Genomic DNA, 17,737 nt, shown 5'->3' with positions numbered 1-17,737 from the left:
CTATGTTTATACCATAAGTAAGTATTAAATCTAAGGTATGTTTACAGCGGTGAGTGGGTCCTGTTACATTTTGGGTGATGCCTAAGGACTCTAAAATAGAATCAAACGCAATTTTGAGTGGATTACACTTATCCTCATAATGAATATTAAAGTCACCAACAATTAAAGCTTTCTTAGTTGATAAGACTAGTCTAGAAAGAAAATTGGCAAATTCGTTAAGAAATTCTGAGTAAGGACCAGGAGGTCGATAAACAGTAACCAGTTTAAACATACTAGTTTTATCAGATGAACATTTATTGGTTATGTCAGAGATAAGAACTTCAAACGAGTTTGTTATGGGAGATGATTTTACAGTAAGACCTATGTCTTTATCATAAATTCTGGCTATTCCTCCACCACGACCGCTAAGACGTGGCTTATGTTCATAACTGTAACCCGGAGGAGATGCTTCATTTAAACCTAGATACTCATCAGGTCTAGCCCAGGTCTCGGTTAAACAAAGTGCACTAAGACTATTATCTGTAATTATTTCATTTACAATTACTGTTTTGCATGCAAGTGACCTGATGTTTAGAAGTCCTAACTTTAGTTTAGCCTTACTAGGGTTTTCATGATGCTCATTTAGATTAATTTTAATTAAGTTATTATGACATACTTTTTGATTTTGTTTTGGCTTACACCTGCCACGGTAAACAGACACAGTCTCAATGGTTTGTGACCTAAGGATTCCGGGTGACGTCCGATGGCGACTCGCAGACAGTCGGTTAGGCCTGTTTGTCTGCTGCCTGGTCTTGGCTCTGGATAGTCATTTAACACTATCTGCCGCTACACTAACGCGTGGTGGTAAAGCCTGTCACCTATGCTGCAAGAAATGCGAGCAGCACCCTCCCACATGGGGTGGACACCATCCCGCTTCAAAAGACCAGGCCTTCCCTCAAAGGTGGACCAGTTATCTACAAAATCAATGCAGTTTTCTGAGCACCATTTAGACATCCAGCGGTTCAGCGACAACAACCTGCTGTAGGTTTCGCCACTGGGTCGAATCGGTAAGGGGCCAGAGCACACTACTGCCTCAGACATCGACCTAGCTAACTCACACACCTCTTTAACATTACTCTTAGTAACCTCAGACTGCCGTAAACGAACATCATTAGTGCCGACGTGGATAACAATCTTCGAAAATCTACGATTAGCATTAGCCAGCACTTTCAGATTTGCTCTGATGTCAGGCGCCCTGGCCCCCGGAATACAAGTGACTATGGTTGCTGGTGTCTCTATGGGGGTTGCAATACGCACGTGTCGGAGCTGAGAATCTCCTATAACCAGAGCACTTACATTAACAGGCTTCTCAGCAGGTGGGTCACTGAGTGGGGAAAACCTGTTGGACACGTGCAACTGAGATGGTCGGTGCTTTGCCCTACGACTATGTCGCCGAGATGTCACCCAGTCGCCCCGCTGTGAGGACTCTAATGCCGGAGTCTGGGGTTCTGTACCTGAACTGCTGGCATTCGGGACTGCTACAGCTGAATCTAAGCCCTCACTATTAGTAGTCTGTTCTAAAGCCCGAATGCGCCATTCTAACACTGAGATCTTCTCCGTCAGACTAACAACTAATCTACACTTATCACATATAAAGTTATCACTAAACACGGAGAAGGAATAACTGAACATGTTGCACTCGGAACATGGATATAAAGCTCCTGCTGGGGCCATAATAACAGAGAAATGTACTTAGCTTTAGAAGATGAGTTGAAGTTGATGAGTTGATGTTTATGTTTGTTTCACCGGCGCTTCTGCTGGTAGTCACAGAAAACCGGCTTTAATTCCGGACGAAACAGGCGATGATGAGCTGGAATACAAAAACCAACAACCAAACAACACAAACGCGCTTTGTTTCCGACAAAACCGGCTGTAATTCTAAAGGAAAACTGTGTTTATGTGCTGGTGTACAAAACAAATAAACAGAACGCGCTTCCTACGAACAGAAAACGGCTTTAACTCTCCACAAAGTAAATATGTTTAAGCGCTAAAATACAAAACAAACACAAACGTGCTTCGTGCGGACAGAAAGCGGTTTTAATTCTGGATGAATAATATGTTTATGCGCTGAATTACAAAACAAACTAAAACCGGCTTCGTTCGGATGCCGGTAGCAGAAGTTTTCACAAGCACGGATTTACGTTAGTAAACAAGCGTAAACACAAGCGCTTTTTTACGATAGACAAAATAACACTCTATATCAACTACGCGCGAAAGATTAACGTTTAAAACATACGTATATAAAAAGTTATTTAGCTAATGGCTACAAACAAACAAACAACTAGGCTACAGTCTCAACGTGCGTACCACCTGAAACCGGAAACCGCAAGAAGAGCAGAGAGGAACCGAGAGAGACCTACAGATTCATCTGGTCCAGACAGACTGGGGGACAGACCTTTAGGACTTTAGGGCTCTATGCACTTGAGCGGCGTGCGCAGGGGTGGCCGTCGGAGCACTGGCCTCGGAGTTCCGTGAGTGCGAAACGGAGAGAGACCCCGACCATGCTGAAGCAGCCAGTGGGGAACCACTCAACTGCAGAAAATCCTGAAAGAATTCAGCATTTGATGCTACTGTAGAAAGTGCGTCATCTGCTTTTTCTGAAGCACTATCAGGATCTTTGGGTAACTTTGACTCAGGCTCTGGAATACTATGAGCATCTAGTTTGTCACTAAGCTCCATAAACAACGACTTCAACTGTGACAACTTATCGGAGAATGAGCCCATGCATTCTGACAGCGCTATGGACCGTCTCTTTTTCTTCTGCATGGGCCCCGGTCCCTCCGAGGGTCGCTTTGCAGTGTTGCTTGTGCCTCGCTGAAGCGCTGGTAATGCAGCCTCACACCCAACTTCTAGCTTAATGGAATAATAGCACAATCCATGCACGGGTTCACCAAGGCTTCACAAAGGTGGTCCAACCCATGACACGCAGGGCATAACTCATGTCCGTCGTAAGACTCTAAGGCAGCAAAGCACTGGTTACAACCGTTCGAAAGCATGACGGTTCTGCTTTGTTGCTATTGCTGTTTCACTCCTAGTACCTAGTAGTACTAAAAAGGAGTAAAAAATTGCACAAACTCGAGGTGAAAATGGCGTGCCACCATGGTACAAACGCTGAACAATGCTATTGCTGTAATATCACGAGCCATCGGCTTTACTTGACACTTGTACGCTAAGCGATTCTCTCACTAATCGAGTGAGTAGCAGGTCTCACTTGGCACCGAGTAAACACTCTAGATGACAAGGCTGTGCTGCTAATGCTTCACTTCACACCGAGTACCAAACTCTAGATGAAGGGGTTGTGCTGCTAGAGGTAAGCGATTAAGAGTAATCCTTGTTATAAACAAATGAGTGGTGGCTTCACTTAACACCGAGTATAAACTCTAGGTGAAGAAAGATGCGCTGTTAGCGCTCGGAGTTATTACTTTTTGCGCAGCAAAGAAGAGTCTTAACTTGTTAATAAGGGTTTTCTGAAGTATTCTCAAGCCCACATGGTTAAATTTGTTACAGAAGCATGTTAGAAGCATGTTTTTAATGCAGTGTTATCTAAGGCATGGAAGATCCTGGGCATTTAAGATTGAAAGTCGCCATCTCGGATTCAGCTTTTTGTATTATTATTGATTTTTATGTTAAAACAGAGATATTATGTGTCTTGTGGTCAATATGCTGTCCACCATTATCGACAGTTAAGGCTATCCATTCCCCTATTCCTGATGAATTTTCACCAAAACATCTGGCTGAAAGCAAGCACAAGCATCAACAATTGTTTTTAAGATGAACAACATTTTGTATCTTCACAGAGTAAACAAGTGCCTTGACATGACTCCACAGACAAAAACCCAAAGTTTAACTGGTTAATCACTAACATCACTACCTATGATTGTGTTTCTACTTCACCACAGTCCAGTGTGGCTAGACTTTTGTATTAGTTCAGCCATTGCTTGTAATTGCACATGACAATCTTTCATGATGATTTAAAATGACCTTGACATTGCATTCTTGTGTGGCTGTTTCAGGGAGAGATCCTAGAGTCGTGTGGTGGGCGAGACTGCAGTGCGTGTCAATGTTTGGCAGTCAAAGGTTCCAGGGTAAGACAATTACAAGCATAATTATATTTTATATCACTAACTTCAGGTTTTGAAATGGGAAATTGCGAGACACCCTAAAACTACACCCTAAAGGATATTCACCAGAAAAAAAACCTTGGTGTGCTTCATGTTAACATGGTACAACAGTGGTTTTATGTGTGTGTCATCATAGACGTGATGTCCACCATTTTCAAGTGTTAAGGGTATCCCACTCCCAGGGCCGGAGTGGGCCCCTTTTTCAGCCCGGGAGTTTCATGCCCAAACCCGGCCCACTTTATCCGCGGAGGAAAAATTTGAATAAATGAAACAGCAGCTAGCTCTTACAATGCCTTTTTATTGGGTATAAGTTCAGGTGTATGTTGGTAAGTTAACAGAAAACACTTCACTTAAACATGTTTAATTCAAATTTAAATCAGATAAAGATTTAAAAGGTAAAAAATGTGATAAAGATGAAAAAGTATTTACATTTGTACATGAGCAATAAGTTGAAATAAAAATTAAAATTGCATTTGTCTTTTCAACAGAGAGGTGCTCTATTGTTAGGTTTACACTAAACTCTTAAGTAGCTTCACTATTTAGTAGGCTACCTGCAGCATCAAAAGCCTCCTAAGCAGTGCACTTTATTAATAACGGTGTCATTGTCTATAGACATGAAACATGGCTTATCTGCTGCTCTGAGGTAAAAAAAAAAAACATTTCATTAAGGGTTAGCCTGTTTTGCTGAATAACATAACATGCTTAAAGTTTTTTTTGTTTTTAACAATTTAGCCTATATTATGATGGTGTAAAATTGATAGTGATTTAGGCTATTTGTCTTCATTTGTTAAAATAAATTAGACATTAGACATCTTTATGAATGTCTGAACAATTTAACATATATCATGTACAGTATATTCTCTACGTTATATTTTACATTACAAATAACTATCTTAGTTTAAATAAATCTGTTAGAATATCCTCCACCTGTCCCTTCAGTAGTCATGGATCATCAGTACAGTAGCGTCGGAACAAAAACATTCCATTAATGAGTTAGGCTATTTAATATATCACACTTCAAATTATGTTTATTATTTTCAGCTTGAAACTTGATATTTGTGATTAATGCTGTGTATTGGGTTCTACAAAATAAACTGTGCTAAGCTGACTTGGCTATGTTGCGCAATACCGGCTGCATGGGGTCTGTCCTCTGGAAAACATGTCTGTTAATTTGGCACATTTGGCAGCATCTTCTTCCATTGCCTTTCTTTTTTTTTTTTTTACCTGGTCTTTTCGGCTCAACCTGGCCTCTTCCTGCCCTCCATCACCACCGACTTGTGCTATTCTGTTGCTATATTTACTCCAGAAAAGACGCCTCATGGGCCAAACCAACTTAAACATTTGGGAGGGGGGGATTCCCTCAGATGGTAGAACCCATCTAATCTACTGCGATGTAGGGGCTGCGCTGTCAGATGAATGGAGAATTAATGCAAGAATAAGATTAGATAAGTGACAGATGAGTGTCAAAATTATTTTTCCCAACCGGCCGAAACTCGAGATTGACATGAGCCGGCCCATCGGGAATCCTCCTGAATCTCCCGATTAGCCACTCCGGGCTTGCCCACTCCTGAAACTTTCACCAAAACATATGGCTAAATGCAAGCACAAGCATCAACAATTCTGTTTTTAAATGAACAGCATTTTGTATCTTAAAAGAGTAAACAAGTGCTTTTACATGACCCTACTGATAGAAATCCAAAACTACCAGGAATACGTGGTGGTCACTTGATTAGACCCACAATCCGGTTTTTGGAAACTACACATCAAGTCTCTGACACCACATCTGTAATGAGGTGGGTCACCGCCTTGTTGGAAAAAATTGTTCCATCCTCTGACAATAATAAAGGAAACACATCTTCATCTAACAATCTTGTGTAATGCTCTGCTCTTATGCCAATGTCAATGAAAAAAGGTCTGACAAAAGGTATAAATAATCTAAACGCATTAGATGGAATTCTGGAATGTGTTGCAGGTTTTTTTTTTTTGCATTTTCCAAATTGTCCCAACATTTTGTGATTTGAGGTTTGTTAGAAATTTGGCATACAGGAGTCAGAAGACTTTCATTAACACATGCAGACGTATGGGCCTACAATTTTGAATTGGCATTTTTTTGGGGAGGCTTTATCTACCCTAGAAATGAGGGGAGAAGAGGAAGAAGAGGAGATTAAGGAAGGAGGCAATGGAAATGAAAAGGAGATTACGAAGAATGTCTGGAGAACAAAGAAAAGGAAGACTACCACTGGCTAAAGTTTGGTAGGTGTCAGTTATTGCCCATCCAGATCTATGTTGACCGTCAGTGTGGGTTGAGGAATCATCAGTAAAAAGAATCAAATCAGGGTTATTAAGTGGGGAATCTTTAAAAACAGGATGAAAATTAGATAATTCAGTGCAATCATGCCCATCCCCTTCCTCAGTGACATCCGTCAGTGAAGACATCCATTGTTCATGGGTGCATTCTGAATGACTACATTAGGAATTGTCAAAAAAGACATGACTATTATTGAGCAGTGCTGACACAGAATGAGGACCTTTGACTACTACGTACTATTAGCTCTAGTGTTCGTGACACAAATGCCAATGGTGTAAGATAGGTGTACTGCTCTTAAACATGGACACATGATTTAAGCTAAAGAACAATACAATGTTCAATAAATTTTAGCAATTGTTTAATACAATATTAAATTGTATTTTCTGCTTACTTTTTTGTGACAGGCTTCTCTTGATTTTAAATAAGTAGGAGCCTTGCCTTGTGTGTTCATTAAATAACTGGCATGTGGTGTTGCAAAGAAAGTCTTTATTACTATATTGTTCCAGTTACTGTCTGGAGTTACTTTGTAGATAAGGGTAACTGTTGGTCATTTAAATTAAATCTGAGCATTTACCAGCAATTCCATTACTAAATCTAACATCTTTTATTAACGTTGCTAGCAGAGTGGGTGACGCACAGCAACATGGGCCCTGGCTCAATCCTTGCCTTTTCACTATCACTGCATATTGTTTTGCATGTATTCTCCAGGTCTGTGTGGGTTTCCTTTTGGTACTTCAGTTTCTTCCCACCTGCCAAAACTTACAGTGTAAAAAAGATTGTTTGATAGAGTTTTTGGGCAACACTAAACTCATGTCTGTAATCAGGATTAAATGGTCATTAACACTATCTTGACTGAAAATCTGAGATTCTGAGGACAAACCCCTCCTTCTACTCAACCATTAGAGCGCTGTCAGTCCTCTTTTGTCATGCAAATGATTGCAGATAACACACTATTCAACCCACCCCCAACGTTTATCCCAGCAAACCTGTGAGTTACCTTTTCCTAAGTAATTCCACTACAGGCAGGAAAGTCTCAATATGGCTAGATTACATGTGCCACAAAGGTGGTGGGAAACTAAGCCTTGTTATGGTCTGACCAAACTCTGAACTTTGAATTTGTGAACTTGAACTTGTGATGTACAGGAGAAAAATGTACACAGGACAAAACGTACAAAGTTCTGAACATGTTTATTTAGCACAGGATGCGTTAGAGTTGATTTTTTGAAAACCCTGTTCATTTTTCCCATTGGAAATCGCGCTTAGACCCAGGTCTCCAAATATGGGCATAACGAGGACTACAGAATGATGCACGACTTCATTGATCTAAGAAAGCAATAAACTAAAAAAGCAAATAACTTATGAGTTTAATGCAAATAACTAATAAAGTATAACATTTCCTGTCACACTTGTTAGAGATCTCGGACTAACTACAGAATTTCTTTATTCATTTCTATATGAAATTGAGAAACCGAGGACACTAATTAGTGCATTTTTTCCAAGTAGAATTTTTCTCTGTTCTTGCTTGATACCAAATTTTAGCAGCTTAACAGTCACACACAGCACACACCCTCTATTTCTGCACTTTATTGTAGCATGTATAAAATGAGACCTGGTATTGTCTTGCTGAAATAATCATGGACTTCCCCAGAAAAGGTGTCGCCTTGATGGCAGTATGTGTCTCTAAAGTCCCAATATGCGCCCCTCCATCAATGGTAAACCAGACCAATTGGCATTATCACCTTTTTGTACTCATGCATTTTATTCACAGATTTAAATATTACAAATCTTTAATGAGTTTAGTCCAAAAATTTAATTTTTTTAACAATATTAGGCCTGCTGCATATGTATTACACGGAAGTGCCATACCTGTTTACACATGTTTGTATGCCACCTAATATGAGCTCAAAACAGCTCTGATTTGCGAATACATCAGCATGACAAGACATCTGATATATCAGTCTGTTATCTGTTAGCAGGACATTACCAGCAGGAACTTCTACCTCTGTATGTTGTGAATTCTATTGTACAATGTATTAAACAGAAAAGCAATGCACACATTGTTTGAGCCATAAAGGTGTGCGTATAAATAAATATCTACGCTGCACATGATGTCCCTGGTATCCCCTTGGCCATATACAGTGGGGTCAAAAAGTATTTAGTCAGCCACTGATTGTGCAAGTTCTCCTACTTAGAAAGATGAGAGAGGTCTGTAATTTTCATCATAGGTACACTTCAATTATGAGAGACAAAATGAGAAAAAAAATCCAGGAAATCACATTGTAGGATTTTTTAAGAATTTATTTGTAAATTATGGTGAAAAATAAGTATTTGGTCACCCACAAACAAGCAAGATTTCTGGCTCTCACAGACCTGTAACTCAGGCCTGTCTGTAAAATTAGGGCCGAGGGGGATGAGAGGTGTTTGTGTGTAGCCAGGCTGTGGGTCATTACCATGATAATGGATACTAAGTGGCTCACAACAGGGGAGCGGGGGATCGAGAGGCAAAATTTCCTTGCGCAAAAAAGCGTAACCATAGTCAATCTAGTGTTAAAGATTAATTAATAAATTAATCCAAAATTTATAAATAAATTAACAAGTAAAACCGTAAAGCAGTTTATTGGACAAAATGATTAGGAATGAAAGTCTAATCTGCATACAAATAAATTAATTTTACATTGTACATTGTATAATTAATTCATCATAATTATTTTGTATTAATTTATTAATTTTCAGTCACTATTTATTTTGAATATGATCACAGTTGTTCCAGAGCATACTGAGAGACACTGTTGAAACTTCTCTGAGTCTGTTGTGTGGTGTTTGCTTTTGTGGTTCCAAAAAAAACCTTCACTGATCTTCTGCCACCAGTAAGGTGTACCGGTAATATACTATACTTACCACCACGCACCCACACTGAAACATGTTATTTCTTTTGTAGGGATCACCTGGTGCTACTGGGGAACAGGGTCCTCTAGGGCCTCCAGGTTTTTCAGGAGAACCGGGGCCACCCGGACAAAAAGGATACCGTGGATATGAGGGATTTCCTGGTGTGTCTGGACCAAGAGGAGATGCAGTACGTAATCAATATTCACATTCAGTAATTACTGTGTGTAACTTTACAAGTATATTTGCTCTATACTTATTTTCTATTTTGTATATTTGTTGTATGTATGAGACTACATTTACTGCATATTACAAAATGTAATATACAAGATTATAAGAAAACGAAACACATTTTAAACATCATCGTATCCGCTGGTTGTGCCACCTTTGGCAGAAACAACTGCAAACACTTGATAAATGGAGATTAGTTTTGTGAAGTTTAGTGAGATCATTGTGACGTTATGTTTGGCATACTTTTTTTTTTTTTTTTAGGTACATTGGTAGCAGTGTGGCTTCCGAACAAGCTGGGATTTTGTCTTAGTGTGCTACTTATTAGTAGTTTTTAATCCAATATAACATTGCTGGGCATTGTTTAGATTTGACAGTGCTGAAGTAATCAAGCTTGGGTGTATTGTCCAGTGTAATTAAATCCAGTTTTTAATACAAATTGTTTTTTTTTTTAGGTTTTATTTATTAGCTTTTTTACACAATACAAAAAGAACGATTTAGTTCACGTAGTACAGCAATTTCTAGTGTGTTGTACAATAAGACGAAAACAGTTAATATTGTAAATATAAGTATGTAATGTGACTTTTCCTGACAATTAAACAATCAAATGTGATATAACTAGATACACACAGAACAACATTTAAAAATAACCCTGGCCAATTTCATTTAAGTGCCACACCTGTATATTATCTCAAACAATGAAACTAATAATTAAAAAAGGATAAAGAGCAAATGACTACATCTAGAACCTGTCCGTTGTGGGTAGAGGCTAGCCAAAACCAGAGGATTAGGAAGTCACTCTGGAAAAACTACCAAACTGCAGGTGCTCAACATATTTAAGAAAGGGCTCCTAAATATAGAGAGGGAGCGTCTCACTGTGCTTCAGATTTGTTCCAATTTAACAAAATGATGCACCAAATATTTTTTATAAAAGACAGCAGGTAGGCCAGTCAGGCACACACACTTTGTGTCTTTTCACAATATTATGAACAGTACATGGTAAAAGACCTAAATTATTGGCAAAATCGGTTCCCTTACCTGCACCTAGTGCTGCTTGTTCAGCTCCTCCAAATTTGGCAGGTTCCCCACCGATGGACTGGTTTGCTGCCGCCACACTGCCACCACCACTCTCTGCTGGCTTCCTCATGGGTACCTCACAAATGGTGTAATGCTCCAGGTCAATGGAAGAGTGTACAGCTTTCAGAAAATCGAGGCCCAGTATGCATTTGTCAACAATGGGTGCTAACCAAAACACATCCTCAACTGATTGCCCTCCAACCTTCAATCTGAGCAATTGATTGGACATGATTGGGGGTTGCCAACACCTGCCCATATAACTCCAAGCCATGGTGTCAAGGAATTATCTGCAGACCTCAGAAACAGGATTGTGTCAAGGCACAGATCTGGAGAAGGGTACAGAAAATTGCTGCAGCTTTACAGGTCCCAAAGAGCACAATGACCACCATCATTCGTAAATGAAAGAAGTTTGGAACCACCAAAAATCTTTCTAGACCTGGCCACCTGGCCAAAGACAGGCCTTTGCCAAGCCTTTGCCGAGCAGGAACCCAGGGGTCACTCTGACAGAGCTCCAGCATAGCCATGTGGAGATGGGAGAACCTATCAGAAGATCAACCATCCAGTTAGCACTCCACAAATCACACCTTTATGGTAGAGTGGCCAGACGGAAGCCACTCCTTAGTAAAACTCACGACAGCCCGATTGGAGTTTGCCAAAAGGCACCTAGAGGACTCTCAAACCATGAGAAACAAGATTCTCTGGTCTGATGAAACCAAAATGTAACTTTTTGGCCTGAATAACAAGTGACACATCTGGAGGAAACCAGGCACCGCTCATTGCCTGGCTAATGACATCCCTACAGTGAAGCATGGCGGTGGCAACATCATGATGTGGGGATGTTTTTCAGCAGCAGCACCAGGGCGACTAGTCCTGATAGAAGGAAAGATGAATGCAGCTAATTACACCAAGATCCTTGAAGAAAACCAGCTCCAGAGCACTCTGGACCTCAGACTGGGGCGATGAGGTGTGTAGATGTTTGAGGCAAAAAAGAACTCAATCTATTATAGAATAGCATGAGTAACATAACAAAACGTGGAGAAGATGAAAGGGGTATGCAGACTTTCCGGCTTGACTATATCTGCCAGGTGAGGGAAACGAGGGTGGGTGGGTGATCATTTTCATTTGCTCCACCTTCGGCAGTAGTAGCTCAGCAGTTAAGGTACTGGACTAGCAATCAGAAGGTTGCTGGTTCAAGCCCCACCAAGTTGCCACAGTTGGGCCCCTGAGCAACATAATTGTAGGTCGCTATGGATAAAAGCGTTCGCTAAATGCTGCAAGTGGAATGCAATTTAATGCTAGTGCCCAGGCGAGGTGTCGCAGGAGCGGCAAGCCACACATGACGCTACAGAGTTTTGGGGGTGACTGCTTCCACAAACACTTCAAGCACCAGATCTTGTTGCATGTCACCAGAAAATGGGGATAAGCTTGCTGGATTATTGCAAGGATGCACGTACACCTCTTCCAATCCCAGCCGCTTGTTTTTAGTGCGACCCTGCTTGTGCAGTGCCCACCATTGAACCTCTGCCACTGAGATGCCACCAAACTGCTGCTGCAAAGCCGCTGTAAGGGCGCTAGACTCCCGCGTTCTGTCACTGGCAAATATCTTTCTACTTTTCTTTTTTTTTTTTCAACTTTTGTCCATTAAATAAAAAGTCGAGAGAATGAACAAATCACAGGTAAAGGTATGTTTGGCCTACTTTTCTTTTTTTAGGTACAGTGGTGGTCTTGTGGGTAGAGCTTTGGGCTACCAACCAAAAGGTTGAGAGTTTAAATCTCAGCTCTGCCATTCATTTACTGTTGGGCCCTTGAGCAAGGCCCTTAACCCTCTCTGCTCCAGGGGTGCCATACAATGGCTGACCCTGATGTCTGACTTCAGCTTCCAAATGGGCTGGGATATGCAAAAAAATAATTTTGTTGTGTATATGTACATATGACAAATAAAGGCATTCTATCTATTCTATTTTGCATAATTAAATGTATCCAGATTGGAGGGGCTTTAAGCAATTGTGTTCAAGTTGGGTCTTGACTAGGATTTAACTTTGTTTCTTTTGTGCCATCCTAAGGTGGATTTTTTTCTTAAGCTTTTTTTTTTCAGATTTTTTTATGTAATGTAATGTAATGTGAGTTTTCCCCCTGCATTAATACAACTGTATTTTGCCGTCTTCTGTTTTAGGGCAGTAGAGGACAACCTGGATATCCTGGATTGAACGGAGTCCCTGTAAGTTTATAGTAATCTAAATAAGTACAGAGTATAAACCCGCACCAGCAATATTAAGGAATGAACCCATTTGCAGGAGGCTTAACCAAGGCAGGATAATACTGTGACTGAAAAGCCACACAATCAAAAGAAAGAAAAATAATAATTGAACAAATGAATGATTAATCAAAGTAATAAAAAATGAAGCAAAACCAAACTATAAGCCACAGCCCAATGCAAGAGTTGACAATTGGAAAGAAATACAAATTGTGGGACAAAAGCCAGCTCTCAATTACAGTGATAAGCAACTTGTCCTGGATAAGCTTGGCTAAGTTTATATTATGGCTGAGTCATTCTAGCCTCAGCCCAGAGTCAGAATTGAAAATAGAAAATATTGGCAACCGAATTACTCCAGCAGAAACTCTGCACTCCACCTGATCAAAAGAAAACAGAAAAATACAGGTTCACAATAAAAAAAGCACTTAGGTGCTAATAAACACACAAATAAATAAGTCTAACAAACAGAGGACTCTGCATAGAGAGTGCTTTGAAGTTTACTTTAAATCAACCAGGTAAGGCCTGGCTGGTTAATCTGAGATTAAAACCTGGATCTCAGTGGTGGTGGACTGGAGCAGTAGACCGCTCCAATAAACTATCGTAATACTGCAATAATACTGTGGTGTGTGCTAAGTATAATCCTGCACCTGCAAAAAGTAAACCCAATCATATTAATGCTATTGTACTACAGGGAATGCTTTGAAGTATTTTAAAAAGATCCACACAAACCACTGAGTATAGCAGGCGGGCATCTTACAATAACGGTGATAATAAAAGTACTTATTATTGTAATTATTGTTATTATTAGTAGTAGTAGTATAAGCATCATCAACCTTTTTGTCTGTTAGTGGAAAAATTAACCATTTCAACTTGCTAACAAAATTTTAATTTGTTTTGATATTGACTGAAAAGAGACGGTTTACAAATTAATTTGAGTTATTTTTTTATTTAAATTATCTTTTTGATAGGCTTTTAAAAATCAAACAATCTGTTGTTCTTTACTAGTTCTTTCATCAGCTATATATGCTACATAATATATTTACAAATAATATTAAATTGCATTTGTAATTTTTATGTGTATTTTATATTGCTCACTGCCTGTCTGTCATTATAAAAACACTGTGAATATTACAGATTGACAAAGAGAGGCACTGGACAAGATTTGAATCGTTGCAGCCTTTGCCATATTGTTGCATTTGCTTCAAACTCTCTATATGAGCCCATAGCCAAATTGGTTTTGCTCTCTAGATGGAGAGAATGGCTTTCTTGACGCCACTACCATTTAGGTGATGCCAGCCTGTCCTGTCTAATAAGGCAGTTGATCAATCACGTGTCTATGAGGAAGCATGTGCTTATCTTACCCTCTTGAAGTTGAGGTAGTAATTGTCATGTGTCGTGGATATTTGAGTGGAAAATTAAGAAGAAAAGCCAAGGGCAAGAAGGCTATGAATACAAATGTTTGTCATTCACTGTGTGTTGTACTTGTAATATTAGCTTTGGTTTGTGTTAATGTGACTATAATTTTGTATCCCAGGGTCATCCCGGACTAGATGGCCCTCCTGGTCTTCCAGGATTAGATGGCTGCAATGGAATCATGGGAGACCCAGGATTAAACGGCTGTTATGGAGAAAATGGATTACCTGGACCAATGGTTACATAAACTAAGATTATACTCCTTCATTTCACATTCTGATGGTCATAAACTAAGAGTTTTCTTACACTAATCATATATGATTTTTCTATTAAATCATAAGCTTATTGATTAAAGGTAATTGGCTGACGGTTTCACTTGCGAATTAAATTAAGTCTATTATTAGACTGAGTTATGAATCGTACTGGTCTGTTTGTGTGGGTTTTCAGTAAAACTTAAATGAAAAGGCTATCATTGTTCTCAATGACCACAGCACCAACTCTTTCCCTTGGTGTCCTCCTGGAGAAGCTGATGTTTCTGTCCACTGAATTGATGTGGTTGGTGAAAGCCTCCACTTTTTGGGTTTTGATTTTGACACACGTCATCCACGTACCTAAACCAATAGCTAGGTGTAATTACCTTTTACAAACTCAGGGCTTTCCTTTCCACCTCCACTATGTGACACTGGGAAACCCATGGCACATCCGTGCCTTTGTCTGTAGAAACCAGCATTGTATTTGAAGTGGGTGGTGGTAAAGCAGAAGTCTAGCTGTTGCAGATCTAGTCAGAGGTGAAGTTGGTTCTGATGCGTGAGGAGCAGTTTTGTTTTAGTCATTTTCTGATAGTCTCCACTACCTCGGTTGTGGGTATACAAATGAAGAGTGATGTGACATCAATGGTTTCATCCTTAGCCAGATTAAGTTTCTAGACCTTGTTGGTGAAGTCTGTGGAGTTCTGAATGTGATAAGGAGTGTTTCTTATGTGAACAGCTAAGTTCATGGTTTTGCAATGTTGTAGGTGGCTGAGTTTATACTGCTGATGATAGGTGATGATTTCCTTGTGTATTTTGGGATACACCTCACCTACCACACCTTCATAGTTTTATGCCTTTGAATCATTTGAAAATAATTTAGAAGTGAAAGAGACATTTAAAATCTTTTCATTTTAATCAACGTCTTTATCTTGGTCAGGGTCCCTGCGGATCCAGTTCTATTCGGTCAATGGTTGCCAGGCTCAGCAAAAATATCCAGCCCAAAGTCTGCCTAAAACCCTTCCTTCAAAAAACAAAACTAGCTCAAAATCTAGGGTGTCACAGACAAAAAAGAAGCCACCTAAAAGGGATTGATCCTGATAAGCCTAGTTCCTCACAAGGTTTCTTTCTTATGCTTTTTTTTCTTTAAGTTTTTTCTTGCCACTGTTGCCCTCTGCTGCTTATCAGAGTATTATTGTTCTTGGAGTTATGTAAATTAGGGCAGTTGTAGCCTAGTGGTTAAGGTACTGGACTAGTAATCCAAAGGTTGCTGGTTCAAGCCCCACCACTGCCAGGCTGCTACTGTTGGGCCCTTGAGCAAGGCTCTTAACCCTCAATTTTGGATAAAAGCGTCTGCTAAATGCCAAAAATGTAAATGTAAAGTTGCTTTGAGGCAATGTCAGCTCAGATTTTATCTGACCGGAAGTCGATATATGCAGGCTGTAGCATCCCCAGGGTAAAGGTGGTAGTGTGTTGGGCTGCGATAGTAATTTCCCGCTTTTTTAGTTGTTGTAGCCAGTCTATGACCTTCTTGTAGCTGTTTGTGGGATCTTGTCTATTTTAGCACTGGAAAGGGCCAATGATCCCTTTATCCTAATTTGTTCTGAAACTTCAGGTTCACCAGGGAGGACACCAAGGGAATTCTTGAACTGTGCTGTGCTCACTGACAAAGGTAGCCTTAACACTAAGTTTTCCTGAAACCTACACACACACAGACCAGTAGCTACGCTTTGACTCCCACCACCCACTGAAACACAAACTCAGGGTTAGGAGGACCTTACACTACCGGACAGAAAGTGTTCTCTCCAAGACAGAGGGAAAAGAGAGAAGAGACACTCCTTTGAGGATACAAATGTTCATATTTTGAAAAGAGAACACATTGTTGGAAAGAGGAGTAGAGGCCATGTCCAATTAGAATGAAAAGAGGTGGTGACCTACGACACCAATTGTCAGCCATCTACAAAGCAGTCTTGAGATCACTTCCTAGACGATTTACCCCCATTCACACATCCACCCATGTGATCCTAATGACTCACATGATGGCAGGGTGAGGGAATGCCTCTTAAATGAGTCACATTTTTGCATTTGTGGTCCTAATGATTAACATGTTCCTAATTAACATCGCTTCTCGGCCTTTTGGCTAAGTGTAGTGTCTGTTCTTATCAGTTTAATATCTGATATGTCCTCTACCCGAGGACCATATATTAAATGGATTTTTAGTCAAGTCAAGTCAAATTTATTTATATAGCGCTTTGACAATAGACATTGTCTTAAAGCAACTTTACAAAATCCAGGACCAACAGATACAAAAACCCCTGTTGAGCAAGCCGAGGGCGACAGTGGCAAGGAAAAACTTCACCACCTCAGAGTGACAGCCCACTAGAGGTTAAATACCTGCAACTCCCCATTATCTTTTAGATAAGAGCTGAACCGTCTTCAAACCTAAAAAATGCAACTTCTGCAATCTTTCTTTTTTATTCAGGCTTAGTACTGGCACTAAGTATGTACATGCACAATGTTTAGGTTCCCAATCAAGTGCTTGTGCTTGTTTAAGCACTAAACATTCACTGTAAATTAATGTTGAAGAATCATTAGCAACACCCAGAGCAGGAGTGCTAGAAAAGTTTTACTGACAGTTTTAAGTCAAGTCAACTTTATTTATATAGCGCTTTTTACAATAGACATTGTCTCAAAGCATCTTTATAAAATCCAGGACCAACAGATACAAAAACCAGTGTTGAGCAAGCCGAGGGCGACAGTGGCAAGGAAAAACTCCCTTAAAATTACAGGAAGAAACCTTGAGAGGAACCAAACTCAGCAGGGCCCATCCTTCTTGGGTTTAGGTCTGGGAGTCGGAAGAGGGGCTTGCTCCATCCTCTCCACGCATTGACCAGGTATTGCATTGCCTTCTGGGGGACAGTGGTAGCCTAGTGGGTAGAGCTTTGGGCTGTCAATCAGAAGATTGTCGGTTCAAATCCTGGCTCTGCTGTGCAGCCACTGTTGGGCTCTTGAGCAAGACCCTTAAATCTGTCTGCTCCATGGGTGCCGTACAATGGCTGACCCTGTGCTCTGACCCAAGCTACAACAAGCTGGGATATGCGGAAAAAGAATTACATTTTACTGTACACGTGTATATGTTTATATGACAAATAAAAGCCTTCTTCTT

At 40.1% G+C, this 17,737-nt stretch overlaps 1 protein-coding gene and 1 pseudogene across 2 annotated transcripts in view; both read left to right on the top strand.

Annotated features, from left to right (window-relative positions):
• The window catches only part of LOC134334104 (collagen alpha-2(IV) chain-like), a 60,423-nt gene extending 45,752 nt beyond the window's left edge, over positions 1-14,671 (top strand). For both annotated transcript variants that reach the window (XM_063016281.1, XM_063016282.1), the window contains 4 exons: positions 4,053-4,124; positions 9,407-9,541; positions 12,830-12,874; positions 14,445-14,671. In XM_063016281.1, coding sequence (XP_062872351.1) covers positions 4,053-4,124; positions 9,407-9,541; positions 12,830-12,874; positions 14,445-14,570 — 378 coding nt within the window. In that variant the 3' untranslated portion in view covers positions 14,571-14,671. The remainder of the gene's footprint in view (positions 1-4,052; positions 4,125-9,406; positions 9,542-12,829; positions 12,875-14,444) is intronic.
• A 2,020-nt stretch (positions 14,672-16,691) lies between these two features.
• Positions 16,692-16,855, top strand: LOC134334933 (U2 spliceosomal RNA; annotated as a pseudogene).
• The last annotated feature ends 882 nt before the right edge of the window (positions 16,856-17,737 follow it).

The sequence above is a fragment of the Trichomycterus rosablanca genome, chromosome 20 (assembly GCF_030014385.1).
Source record: "Trichomycterus rosablanca isolate fTriRos1 chromosome 20, fTriRos1.hap1, whole genome shotgun sequence".
NCBI classification, from domain to species: domain Eukaryota; kingdom Metazoa; phylum Chordata; class Actinopteri; order Siluriformes; family Trichomycteridae; genus Trichomycterus; species Trichomycterus rosablanca.
The sequence above is the reverse complement of the archived record's forward strand: the minus strand, read 5'-3'. Positions and strand labels throughout refer to the sequence as shown.